The sequence below is a fragment of the Mesoplodon mirus genome (genome assembly GCF_964341445.2).
Source record: "Mesoplodon mirus genome assembly, chromosome: 7".
NCBI lineage: Eukaryota > Metazoa > Chordata > Mammalia > Artiodactyla > Ziphiidae > Mesoplodon > Mesoplodon mirus.
The window spans coordinates 85,020,850-85,034,224 of record NC_138983.1 but is presented as its reverse complement, the minus strand read 5'-3'; the positions used below and the strand labels follow the sequence as shown (position 1 = coordinate 85,034,224).

General features: G+C 42.5%; 1 protein-coding gene and 1 long non-coding RNA gene across 2 annotated transcripts in view; one reads left to right on the top strand and one right to left on the bottom strand.

Annotated features, from left to right (window-relative positions):
* The window catches only part of LOC309807708, a 66,822-nt gene that overhangs the window by 13,565 nt on the left and 39,882 nt on the right, over positions 1-13,375 (bottom strand). The gene's annotated exons all lie outside the window — the stretch shown is intronic.
* Positions 1,824-4,036, top strand: LOC309807652 (spermatogenesis-associated protein 31A6-like). Its single transcript, XM_082627483.1, has one exon. The coding sequence runs from the start codon at positions 1,882-1,884 to the stop codon at positions 3,997-3,999; it is 2,118 nt and encodes a 705-aa protein (XP_082483609.1). The 5' UTR covers positions 1,824-1,881; the 3' UTR covers positions 4,000-4,036.

Genomic DNA, 13,375 nt, shown 5'->3' with positions numbered 1-13,375 from the left:
TGGACTGGGGCTCTTCCTAATGTTACTCCCCTGCTTCCAGAGTAATCCATTCTTAGCACCACCTAGGAAACATAGAAACATCAGGAAGGTAAGAAACCTTTGGCTTAATCCCAGCAGAGATTATCTCTTTTTTTCTTATTCTTATTTCCACTTTTCTAAACCACCTAGAGAGACTCCTGAGATGGGAACTCTCAGAAAAGTAGAGAACATCATCCTTCTAGGGAAAAGCCAGGCCAGAGAGGGGTTAGAGTGGGCATGAGGATTTCTAGCCTAAGATCGTAGACCAGGAGTTCAGGTATGGTAGAGGGCTCCAGGGCAAGTCCCCAATGCAGTGACTAATGGTTAAGGACTGGATTACTAAGAGTTCAATCTCTGCAGGAAGGCTGACCCCTGAGCCCTGGTTCACCAGCCACCTTCCCACAGCGGGTGTCTCAAGTGAGACCTTCCTCTGTGTTGGGGCTGATCTAAGGGCAATGCTGAGCCCCTGAGAGCCTGAGAGAAGAGGCTGGAGTGGAGGTCTGGCCTTGGGAAGCAGAATCCTATCTGACAAAGCTCACGTGGGCATTTAGGTCTGAGAATGTGTGTGTTTCTTGATCAGAGGAACAGTGACAGAAGAAATCTATGGTGATTAAAACTTAAAAAATCCTTCTTGGGCTACCCTGGTGGTGCAGTGGTTGAGAGTCCGCCTGCCAATGCAGGGGACGTGGGTTCGTGCCCCGGTCCGGGAGGATCCCACATGCCACGGCGCGGCTGGGCCCATGAGCCATGGCCGCTGGGCCTGTGCGTCCGGAGCCTGTGCTCCGCAACGGGAGAGGTCACAACAGTGAGAGGCCCGCGTACCGCAAAAAAAAAAAAAAAAAAAAAATCCTTCTTTGCACTCTTCAAAGAAGAAAAACTGAAAATATTTTTATCCACTTTAAAAATAAGTAAAAGGGGAAAAAACCCCACAGAGTTTTAGTTAAATGTAGAAAGTCATGTTGTTCATGAACACAGCTTGCCTAGATAGATGACAGTGAGAGTTGGGTGTTAGCCCCTCATTTCTTCTTCTCTCTCAGCATCAAGTAGAGCTGAAGGGGAGGAGCAGGAGTAGGAAGAAAAGTGGATCTTTGAAAGGTAAGCCTTTGCCATTCAGTCCTGCGTGCCCCCGAGAGTTAGCTTCCATCTCTCCTAATCCTGAGGGCCCAGCTTCACGGTCTCTGAGGATGCCAGTGGCAGAGCTTATTCTTCAGGAAACAGAGCCTTGGGAAGGCGCGTTGGAAGGAGATCAGAGCCCAGATACTTCCCAGAAATTTGTGCTTAGAATGAAGCCATGAGGACCTAGAAATGGGGTGTGTGGACTGTGGTGGACCATTGGTGCCTGGGTTGGGAAGTGGGACCTCCAAGTCCAACTGTGGACAAGTTGTTTAACTTTGCTCAGATTCCTCTGTGTGATGACCACTGACCTTTCTCCCCTACACGGCAGTTGTAAGGGCTACAGGGGTTAATTAACGTGAAGGCACTTTGCAAAGGACAAACCCTTTTCAAGTGAGACTTACCATCACTGTCAGGGACATGTGGCCTTGGACACTGATACTTGGGCTCCAGAGTCTAATCCTCCAAAGATTTCCCTTAAAGGGCCATTGCACTCAGCCTCCTGAAAGACTCTTAGGCCTCTGCCTTCACCACCATGACCCAGTCTCCTGATTTCCAGCTTGCAGAGATTGCCTGGAAGAACTGGAGGGGACTCACAACCTGGTTTCACTTCTGCAAAGGTAAAGAATCTTTCCCCTTCTCTCCTGGGTCGTCCTTCCTCCCAGAGCCTATAATGTGACCCCAGCCCTGGGAGGGGGAGCCATGGGAGGGCGTGGCTAAAGCCCTAGGGTGAGGGAGAGCAGGAGCATTATGAAGTCAGTGTGGGGGCAGAGGAGGGTTCTTGGGCTGCAGGTGCCCACCCCTGCCTGTCCTGTCCAGCCATCCTGGCCCCATCTGCTCTCCTACAGCTGCCTGGGGAGGCTTCCTGGCAAGGGCAACTTTCATCAGCTCTCATGTCAAGACCCTCCTGGTGAGACGTGCAAAGCAGTGCCTGCTGGAGCCTGTGGAAGATACTGCTTGAAGGGTTGGGAACCCTGCATGAACACCTCCTGTAGGGTTTCCTTCCTTGATCCAGACACTCGAGAGGTGCTGGAAGCACACATTAGAAGGTTTTGGGTAAAGCACAGGTGGACCCTCCCCCTCAAGGTCCTCAAGCCCATAAATCTCTTGAAGCGGAAAAAGCTCCAACCCTCCACCGTTCTGCAGTTTGCCTCTTCCCCTTCAGCCACCTGTGTGTCTGGGTCCCACTCAACAGTCAAGTGTGCTGAGTTCCTGGAGAAACCTCCTCAGGCTCATTCAGGAGAGAAGGTGATAACAGAAGAGTCAGTTCCTACCCTGAAGAGGCCTCTCCTTGTCCCCTCAACTGTGTGTAAGGAAATCCAGAGTGCCCTGGGAGCGATTCCATCTGCTGACTACCATGGGCCCTCAAAGGCTTCTCTGACTGGACAGGAGGGCAGGCCACCTTCTCAGTCCCTCACACTCAGCCTTGTGGGCAGAACCTGGAAGAGTGAGACTGTGGAATGGGTCAAGAGGGACAGCCTAGAGCCAGGTCCAAGTTCAGCAATGGTCAGGAATGAGCCAACGGAGGAGAGTGGTGGTCAGGCCTCAGGAGACCCCTGCCATAGGGTAACAGTGATGGAGGTGAACTTAGGATCCCAATCTTTGAGAGGTGAAGAGGCCAGGGAGGCTGTGGAGGCCAAGGAGTCTCCTGCTCTTCAACCACAGTCTAGTGTTATCTTGGAAACCAAAGTGTTGACAAAATCCCAAACCACAAATGTACATATGAGGAGTTTAGAGGTGCCAGGGGCCAGTAAACGTTTCCTACTACCTAGAATGTCTGTTTTCCAACATCCAGGTGAGCCATGCCTTAACATGGGGGTTGCCAGTGAGTTTAACTCCAAAGTAAAGGTACAGTCAGACAACCAGCTTCAGGACTTTCCCAAACACATGTTCCTTGCTGCAGACAACTTGGCTTCTCAGGTGCCTCAGTGCCATCCCCAGAGAGTCCCCACCAGAGACAGGTTAGCTTCCCAGGAGCCAAGTGGCCTTATGGAAGCCCAAAGGAGCAACCTAGGGCAGCAGGAGCCCAAAACTTCAAAACTCCAAGACTCATGGAAGAGCCAGAGCAAGATGATTGCCCCTACTTACAAAAGAGAGGACTGTAGGAGGCATAAACCAGGCGAGCATGAAGAAAGGTTTAAAGAATTAGGGACCTCTCAAGCTGGAAGTATGAGCCACCCTGCCCAGGTCAGGGGAATAACAGACTCTATTGGGAGCAGATGTCTCCAGCTCATGCCAGAGAAGAAACATAGCCCTCCAGAAAGCCTCTTCAGAAAAAGGATGAGGCTATTTTTAAAGTGGATTTTCCCCAATAAAAAAGTCAATGGTCGAGATGCTCTGCAAAAATGCAAGCCCATATCAGCCACTGCCCAGAGTCACGGATCAGTCAAAAGCAGATCAATCTTGAAGAGTGAGACTGCTGAGGGTCAGGCACTCATGACAGCTGTTGGACAGATCCCAGAAGAAAAAAGAGCAATTCACCATGGACTTCATGCCACAAAGTTAAATGAACACAAACTGGAATTCCAAGTCCCAGTATGTGGGTGTTTCTGCTGCCATAGGCTTACCTCTTACCCAGAGCAACGGAGAATGATGGGTTATACAGCCTGCAGTCATAAAGCCACCTCCAAGGGCCAGAGTTGTTCTATCAGGGAAAGGGAAGTCAGACACCAACATAGTTTGAAAAGTGTAAGGTTCGACGATGAGCAGCTGGGCCTAAGGTGCCTCCCATCCTTGCCCCCCAAGAAGAGTTTGTTTCCAGTTAGTACCTGCCAGTATGGGCCAAGGATTCCAGGTGCCCCAGCCCGCCATCAACACTGTCCAAGGCATTGTCATCTTTGGGGAGGTGTCTTGCCTGGTCGACAGTAAAATCCTTCTTTAGTCTTCCCTTTAGTAGGAAGACATGTCTCCAAGTAAACATTCAGTCCATGTAGAGAAAATGATTTTCTCCTTAGCACGTCCAAGGTATTTAATGTTCCCCAATACATGTATATATATATATATATATTTTTTTTTTTTCTAATAAAAGCATAGTGTAATGGCTGCTGTCTGTGCCGTGCACTTTGTCTTCTAGAAGGGAGGGGCATGGAGGGAGGTGGACGGTAGCATCACAAGCTTGCTCCTTGTCTCGTGTCCCTTCATTGCACCTTATGATACTGTCATTACACAGACCAAAATTACTCTAGCAATGAGATGGGAAAAACCTATGAAACCCACACCCAAGGATCTGGTTCAACCAGTCTTTCTCCTCCTTCTATGCTACTTTGAACTTTATGCAACTGTAGTGGATAGGTTTACACGATAGGGCCGGACATTCCAATTCAGGCTCCAGGAAGTGTCAGAGCCAAGTGGATGGAAGTTTGGGGGGAATAGAGTATGGGCTCTGAGTTCAGAAACAGGAGAAACCTTGCCCCTGGATCTCTTGGTAGGGAATATACAACATCTGCTCTTAAGAGTTCCTTCTCTCTCTGATGAAGGTTGGGATTGAGGTATGCCCTATGAACCCCTTTTAGCTTAGCCATAATAAAATGTACAGCATCACCCTCCCCCACCTCTGTTTTTCCTACACTTTAGAGCAGCAGCAAGGATGGCATTTCCAGCTCTGTGTGTGTAGGTGGGGGGAGTATCAGGGAGGCTGCTGAGGGCTGTGTTGAGTCCAGTCCCATATAAATGAATGGCTGCGTTCATGGGTCACCTACCTTCCACTCTATGTTAACCCCAGAGAAGGAGTTTTGGATGAATGGAATAGGGGTGTGACTGTGGGTAGTAACTATCTGATGGTCAAACACTGTGAATTTAGGGTGGGATGTAGGTGTAGAAAAATCCTTGGATCCAAGGAAGGAGGCAAAGTGGTACCAGACTCCCATAAATTGCAGTTCTGAAAGAACAGCCCCCTGACATACAACCACCATCTAAAGGCCTAAAGGGGAGGAAAAGTTAAGGGTCCAGTAGCTCACCATGGCCCCACGCCAGGGTCTCTACCCTATTCCAACTCTAAGATCACAGACCTAGAGAAACCACCTTTAGGTCAAAACAGAAGGTCAAACTTATAGAAGTAAAGCAAATCAGGGAAGGTGAATCTCTTAATACTATATTTAATAAGCTTACACATCATCACCTCTTGACTTTTAGAAAGGATAACTTAACAATAGGTGTAAAAGCCAGGACTAGGGAACTTGGGATGTGACTCCTAGTCTGGTGACCTTCACATAAACACATGGCCCAAGGACTGCTCCAGGGGAGAGGTGGGGACTGGCTTGTGATTGTGTAGTAAGCCTTGCCTGTCTCCCAGTCCTTGATCACCCCAGAGCCTGGCAGGTGAAGAAGCAATCAGACAGGATTCGTGGTGGTGTGGAGGTGACCTGTGCAAAGTGGATGGGGCAGGGTGCAATGCAGGAGTGTTCCACTGATCTGCTTCTGGCACAGCTTTTCTTGTCTCCTGACCCCCATCCATATGGAAAAGCAGGGAGATGAGGAAGAATTTCTCTAGAGTGATTTGGTGTTTTCTGCCATGTGCAGGGCGCATGGTGGACACAGCTCCAGGTGGTGTCTTTCTCATTGTGGAGATTTCTGTTCCAGCTGATGCCCCTGATCCAGATGACAACAGAAATGGACCCCATCCCCCATACCTGTCAGGCCCCTCAACACGTGGAAATGCTGTGACCTGGGGTGGAGGGGGCAGAGTGAGCACAGGACTGCTCACACCCCTGGTTTCTCCCTGGAGCCAGGCCCTACCTCTGGGCCCCGATTCCCAAGGCAGCCTCCAGAATGGGCAGAGCAGTGAGAGTGAAGCCAGGACTTGTGGGAGGGGTCGGTACCCAGAGGAGAGAGTTGACAGGGCTGGGACCTGAGCCTGGCTGCTGCTGGGTCCTCTCAGGGGCACCCAGAAGTGAGTTCTGGGAATATGGGGAAGCTGGACTTGGACCCCCCTGGCTCCTGCTGGGAGAGTGCCACAGACAGGTGATGCTGATGGAACAGCAAGAAAACAGAAAGAAGCAAGTCCCTTTGCCCTTCTCTTGCTGCTCCGTCTTCCATAAGGTACAGTAAGACAAGAAATTGAGAGACCAAAAGAAAAAAAGAAATGGAGAGACCCAGAGACAATACACAAAGACTTCACGGACACACCTCTCGAGAGACTTCTCACGCAAACACCTTTCTCAGAGATCACATACTGAGACCTCACACAGGGACCTCGTGTTGCTTCACAGACCCTCAGACAGAAACCTAGCACAGATTTAACAGATTTCCCAGAGATACCTTCCAAAGGGACCTCATACAGAGACTTCACACAGAGATCTCACCCAGAGACAACACACAGAGACCTCACATCTATTCTTCAGTATCCATTGACAAGTCTTTCTTAGTGAATATGAAACCACTTAGCAAACTGGCAGCATGATAAATATATTATCAGTTGTGCCCCTCTGAGATCCACCAGACACTCACTGTCAGCATTACTCTAAATGGGGAAATGTTGGAGAAGTTTTGTTCTTTTGGAATATCACTGCCTCTGAACAAAAGAATTATACATTCCAAATGTAGATTTTCAAATTTCATTCTTAGGTGTTCATTAGCTTGAAGATCACATATTACATTATTTTATTTTTATTTATTTTAGAAGAATGAAGAAAATAATGTTTATTTCTTAGAAATGCATGTAGTACTCTATTTTTTTATTTTAAAAGATTTTTATTGGAGTATAGTTGAGTTACAAATTTGTGTTAGTTTCAGGTGTACAGCAAAGGGAGCCAGTTATACATGTACATATGTCCACTGTTTTTAAAGATTCTTTTCCCATAGAGGCCATTACAGAGTATTGAGTAGAGCTCCCCGTGCTATACAGTAGGTTATTATTACCTATTTTGTATATAGTAGTGTGTATATGTCAATCCCAATCTCCCAATTTATCCTTCCCCCTTATCTCCTGGTAACCATAAGTTTTCATTTGTACTCTTTTTTTAGGAGAATCACAAATTTTAAGCACAACTAAAACACTGTCAGTCTCCAGTGAGAGAAAATATTTGTCCAGTTTAGTTATCATCCAGTCAAATGGTATCTGGCACATTTTTTCCTTTATTGAGGACAGAACTTAAACTTGAGATGGCTTACTTGTTTCCTTTGGAAACATAAGAAAAACCTGCAACAAAGGTACTCTAGGAATGAAATAAACCAAGAAAGAAGCATCCGGACTCACATTCACTTCCCAGAGGGCTGTGTAACTAGCACGTTATTTTGCACATAATAGCTTGCATCAGGTTTGTGGGGTTTGCTTTAGTTTTTAACAGGCCAATAATCATGTGAGGATTTTTCACAAGTCAAATTTCTGGTTTTAAATTTTACATTCTGGCAAAAGTATGCTTCTGAATATTATTTTATTTCTTAAAATGTGGTAATGCCCTAAAATGATATTACACAATCATAACGTTCAGCTAACATACTTAAAAAGATGGGCTATTAAGGATTCATTCTTCAATAATTCTATGAAATGCACATTTTCTAAGACATGCAGTTAGGATCCATTTTATATTCATTATAGGGTTAACACATTGCTTTAAAAATTTTTGAAAGATTATAAAATATATGACTTAGCCTATGCTTGACATTATACATGTTACCTCATAAAATTACTGAGGGAAGGATATCTTAATATCTGAATTGAAGGTAGTGTACATTTAATCTACATTTGGCTTATAACAATGAATAATGAAAGGCTTTCATTTATTATATAGCTCACACTTTCCAAAGGGTACACTTCTAAAAGACTACTGATTTCTCACTGCTAATAAGCAACCTATTGTCCTTGCCTTGGTAAAATCTATTTTAATGACAGCTGGTTCTCTCCCAGATTATCCATTGGTATTACAGCGTCACGGTCTTTTAAGAGGAGCAGGGCTGACACGAGGACTCTTTGGGCTTATTTCTACAAGAAATTTAGTTTTTCTATTCTCCTAATTAAAAAATGTATAATTATTAATTTTTCACTTTACTCCCTTATGTCGTTGAATCAGAAAACAATGGACTATGGTCATGTATGTCATCTAATACTCTATCAGATCACTTTTTTTTAAATAGTGCAGCTTACTCAGGTAAGTTTACTGATCAGAACAAAATGGAATCAATTAGGAAAAAGTTCATACAGGAAAATATCCTTTTCAAAGTTGACTATTTTAACACAGTTAAATAAGCGATTATTTTTTAATCCTTTGAGTTAAAATTGTTCAGGGTGGCCAAGAAAGTCTGGAAACATGAAAAATGTCCATAAAAGCACTTTATTACTATAATACATTGAATGTGTTGCTCCTCATTATTAATTCACAGTTCATTAAGCTGGGCAAAATTACAACGAACAATGTGCATTAAAGCAAAATTCCCATCAATCATTTTCCATCTGTCATACATTCTGTCAGATGATTTGTGTGTCTAATTTTCATGGAAAAACTTGTACCTTTACTCCAGAATAAGAAATCAAGGGGGATCAATCTATTAAAAAGATATTAATATTCCCAGACTCTGTGGCCTTCAGTATTTTTTTTTAAGAAGATTCACCTAGTGCAAATCTTATAAATATTTTTACCATTTAATATGCCCAGACAAAATGGATACAAAAATTAGATAAAAGAGAAAACAACAAAAACAGATCCCCTTTGTTTTCAAAACATTTGATGTTTACATCAAAATATTTTGTTGAAAATGAAGTGATTTTTAATCTATAGTTAAAAGACACTATAATGATATTTAGAACATATTACAGATCCGGATTTTTACAAATAGATTTTTATTTAAAACAGGTCTCACACTGATATCAATAAACCAGGCACTCTAGAACAAAATGTGGAGAGATGGCAATTATGAGATGACTTCTTAATACTCCAAGGGAAAAAGATTTTTTCCAAAGTAGTCCATCTACAATATTAACCCTTAAGATCTACTCCCCTTGATAGGTTTCAATATTATTTTCTCTTTTATACACATTGACTTTATAATTAACTCCTACAGGAGGACATTTCTGGAAATGTTCCCAGATATCTACAGCCACACTTTCGGTCATGATCACACCATGGAAAAAGTAGGGAACATCCAGATCCTGATGATCCAGGGGTTTCATAATTACCCCTTTGAGGTCAGTCAGAATCATAATCATTCCCAGAACAGGGTCGGTCTTTACATTTGTGCCCTGAGACATGCAGATTGTAACACTACCCACCCAAAGGCAAGTTGTCTTCCTTACTCAGGTTTGCAGGGGCACCACTCACTGTGGTAGCTAGAAGAGTCCGTTGCCCCCAGCCCGGACCTGCATTCTGTACTCTCCACACACACATCGTACGACAGATATACCAGTGGTGCTGATGAAACTTCCAGAAAGCTATAAAATAATGCATGCCAGGCACGGTAGATGAGGATTCAGAAAATGCTAACATCTTCTCTAGGAAATAAAGGTGACATACCTATGTGGCTTTAAGCATTTTTGTGCATTAGCTGGCCCCCTGGATCTGGGAAAAAGCATCTGATTTTAAAGTTTCTCAGCCTCATTCTCTGCAATGAAATCTGAAGCTCTTCCTTCCTTCTCTGAGTCCAGAAGCTGGAATTGATACAGTCTGCTCTCTGTGATTTGTCTCTACCATTTGTTTCCAGTGACCACTTCAACTCAGATATCTCTCAATTCAGGGATCACTCCTAAACTTCAGGACGAAGGTCACTGCCCTTTTCATTCCCACCACAATTTTATGCTAGTAACCCTTTACCGTGTCAATAAATTTATTTTGTAGAATGTGCCCCCTGGACTCCACCTGCTAAATCTGTTTTTTGGGCAAATCATTTGTTACTTAGCTAAACAAATTTTATAAAATCATATTTCATAAAATTGTATTTTATAAAATGTTACTTTCTTATTTTATAAAATTGGTAAATCCAGGGATTTAGGCTTAATTATTATTTTTAAAAATGTTGGTACTCATTTTGCCAATTTTTCTCTTTTTACATATATCAGAAAATATGTTAAGAACTCAACTGTGAAGATACCACTATTTTTATTTTTTCTCACTTTTGTACACAGGAAACAAGAAAGTTTGTTCCTTGGAAAACATCAGTCCTAAGAACGTACTAAGTTAAAGCTTAGCATGTTAGATCTGCGAGTAGCCTTGTCTTTTTTTTTTTTTTTTTTTTCGGAACGCAGGCCTCTCACTGTTGTGGCCTCTCCCGTTGCAGAGCACAGGCTTCGGACACGCAGGCTCAGCGGTCATGGCTCACGGCTCCAGCCGCTCCGCGGCATGTGGGATCTTCCCGGACCAGGGCACGAACCCGTGTCCCCTGCATCGGCAGGCGGACTCTCAACCACTGCGTCACCAGGGAAGCCCAACCTTGTCTTTTTTTTAATGATGCTTTTTTCTGAATTGGTTAAAAAAAAAAAAAAAAGAAAAAAGCCTTAAGGCTTAGGAACAGAAGCAAACTGAGAATTAAAATCCAAATCATTCAAATGAAGTTTGTCAGAACAGTTTGTGTGTGGAGAGGACAGCTTCTAGGCACTTCAGAGAAACCAGCAGGACAGAATTGAGAATAGCCAGCACCTTACAGGGCTTCTCACAGAAATGCTTTAATGCAAAGAGGTGACTGGATTTCACAGGGAGACCAGGGAGAGGATGCAGAGATAATTAAATCACATTCAAGCACCTGTTTATTACCTGGGAGGTAAGTTCCTTCATATTGTGGTCAGATGCTGTTTAGGGGGACACTGGTGCAGGGGAGGTGTTGGGAGGATGAACTCTTTTCTAAGTGATTTTGCAAGTGTGAAAATTCATCCAACAGAGATGCTAGAAAAATTTGCTCCTAGTAGCGAGCGTCCAACATGATATTTTGGGACAAAAATGTGTATTTGGAAGAATTTTTCACAAAAGAGCAGTGATGGGAGGAAAAGATTCATATGGGCCTGGCTAGTAATATTCTTCCTTCACAATTTTCTTGTGGGTTCCTGAGGCCTGTTGTGACTGCTTGGAGACCTGGTCCCCAAGCAATGGCCCTCTTTGTCATACTCAGGGTAACCCAGGAAGTTGCTTGTCTGAAGCAGAAAAGGTTCTCCCTTCCACTCATGTCCTCTTGCTGATCAGATGAACACATGGCATCATCTACAGCTGAGAGGTGTTTGTTAACTACCTTTGTTTCATAGGACACAACTCATATATACTCTACAGTAATGTTTATCACTGTCTTTTATAATCTCAAGGTAAGAAGTAATCAGTGTTAAAATCATTCTACTGGAATAACAAAGCACATGATTTTTTTTCCCTAATAGTGATTGTATTTGTTTGCTAGGGCTGCCATAACAAAAGACCACACTGGCTACTAGGTGGCTTAAACAACAAAAATATATTTTCTCATAGATCTAGAGGCTAGAAGTCCAAGATCAAAGTATCAAGTTTAGTTTCTTTGAGGTCTCTCTCCTTTGATGGCTACCTTCTCGCTGTGTCCTCACATGGTTGCCCCTCAGTCTGTGCATGTCTGTGTTCTAATATTCCCCCCTTATAAAGATACAAGTCATATTGGATTAGAGTCCATCCATATGATCATTTTACCTTAATTTTCTCTTCCAAAGCAGTATTTCCAAGTAGAAGTTAAGCTTACGGTACAAGCAATCAGGTATTTAATAAGAGGCATTGCTATGGAGACAAAAAAAAAAAAAGGTTAATAATTGAGGCAAATTTCATATCAGTTTTTGAGTTCTGAGGGTAGACAGTTGAGAAGATCTCTAAATGTCGGGGTTAAAGCATCTTTTGTAGTTTGAATGTCCATCAGATGTTCAGGTAAACTTTCTGAGTGGTCCATATAGCAACAGGAACGAAGAAGACTGTCTAAACATGAGCTGCTGTGGAGATTTCTCTGAAGTTTATATTAAGATATCTACCTTCAGTATGCAGGACTTCAGAAAAAAAGGCAGTTTTAGTTTCAATTATTCCAAGTCAAAAGGGTGGGAGAAAATTTGGAAACACTAGTTTGGAGAGTTGTAGTCAGGTAGTGGAGGAAACTAGAAAAATTCAGGATATAGTCCAGTTTTCAGGTAATTAACAAAACTTCAAGGAAAATTAATAGCACTAGAATCTAATATCCACAATATGTATTTTGGTTTCTATCGAAAGATAATTTTTCTCTCTAAAATCACCCTCATTTCTATCAAAGATAGCCAAATTAAGACAAATTTGTTTGCAAAATAAGTCTAGATTCAAAAAACTTGGTCTTATTTATATAAGTATAGCAAGGATTGTGACTGACCATATAGGCTTATTTTTCATTTTTATTTTTTGCTTTTATTAAGAGAATTTATTGCCTCTCTCTCCTCCCAATAGCTCAGACATGAAGAAGCAACATCAGAGGAAGACAGACAGACAAATGGCTCTTTGAGTTTGTCCTGCTTGGCACTGGTGAAGGAAGAGGCAGCTTTCTCAAAGTTTTTATCTGCTTAATTGGATGTAGTAGAGAAAGGGAACAAGGAAAGTCAGAGGGTAAGTGAATAGGCTCTGCACCTACCAAGGATGTATTATCCTCCTAATCGTCCCAGTAGGAATATTCCATTCATGTTCTTTGATCTGATCCTTGCATTGGAAGACACTTCTTTTTTTAATCTTTTTAAATTTAATTTTAATTTTATATTGAAGTATAGTTGATTTACAATGTTGAATTAGTTTCAGGTGTACAGCAAAATGATTCAGTTATACATATACATATATCCATTCTTTTTCAGATTCTTTTGCCTTATAGGTTATTACAGAATATTGAGTAGAGTTCCCTTTGCTATACAGTAGGGTCTTGTTGATTATCTATTTTATATATAGTAGTGTGTATATGTGAATCCAAACTCCTAATTTATCCCTCCCCATACCTTTTCCCTTTAGTAACCATAAGTTTGTTTTTTAAGTCTGTGAGTCTGTTTCTCTTTTGTAATTAAGTTCATTTGTATCATTTTTTCAGATTCCACAGATAAGTGATATCATATGATATTTGTCTTTCTCTGAATGACTTCACTTAGTATGATAATCTCTATGTCAATTCATGTTACTGCAAATGGCATTATTTCATTCATTTTTATGGCTGAGTAATATTCCATTGTATATATGTACCACATCTTCTTTATCCATTCATCTGTCAATGAACATTTAAATTGCTTTCATATCCTGGTTATTGTGAATAGTGCTGCACTGAACACTGGGGTGCATGTATCTTTTGGAAGTATAATTTTCTCCAGATACATGCCTAAGAG

What these genes read in the sequence shown, in the direction of transcription:
- LOC309807652 (XM_082627483.1), top strand. Translation starts at nt 1,882, where the DNA reads ATGAAGTCAGTGTGGGGGCAGAGGAGGGTTCTTGGGCTGCAGGTGCCC.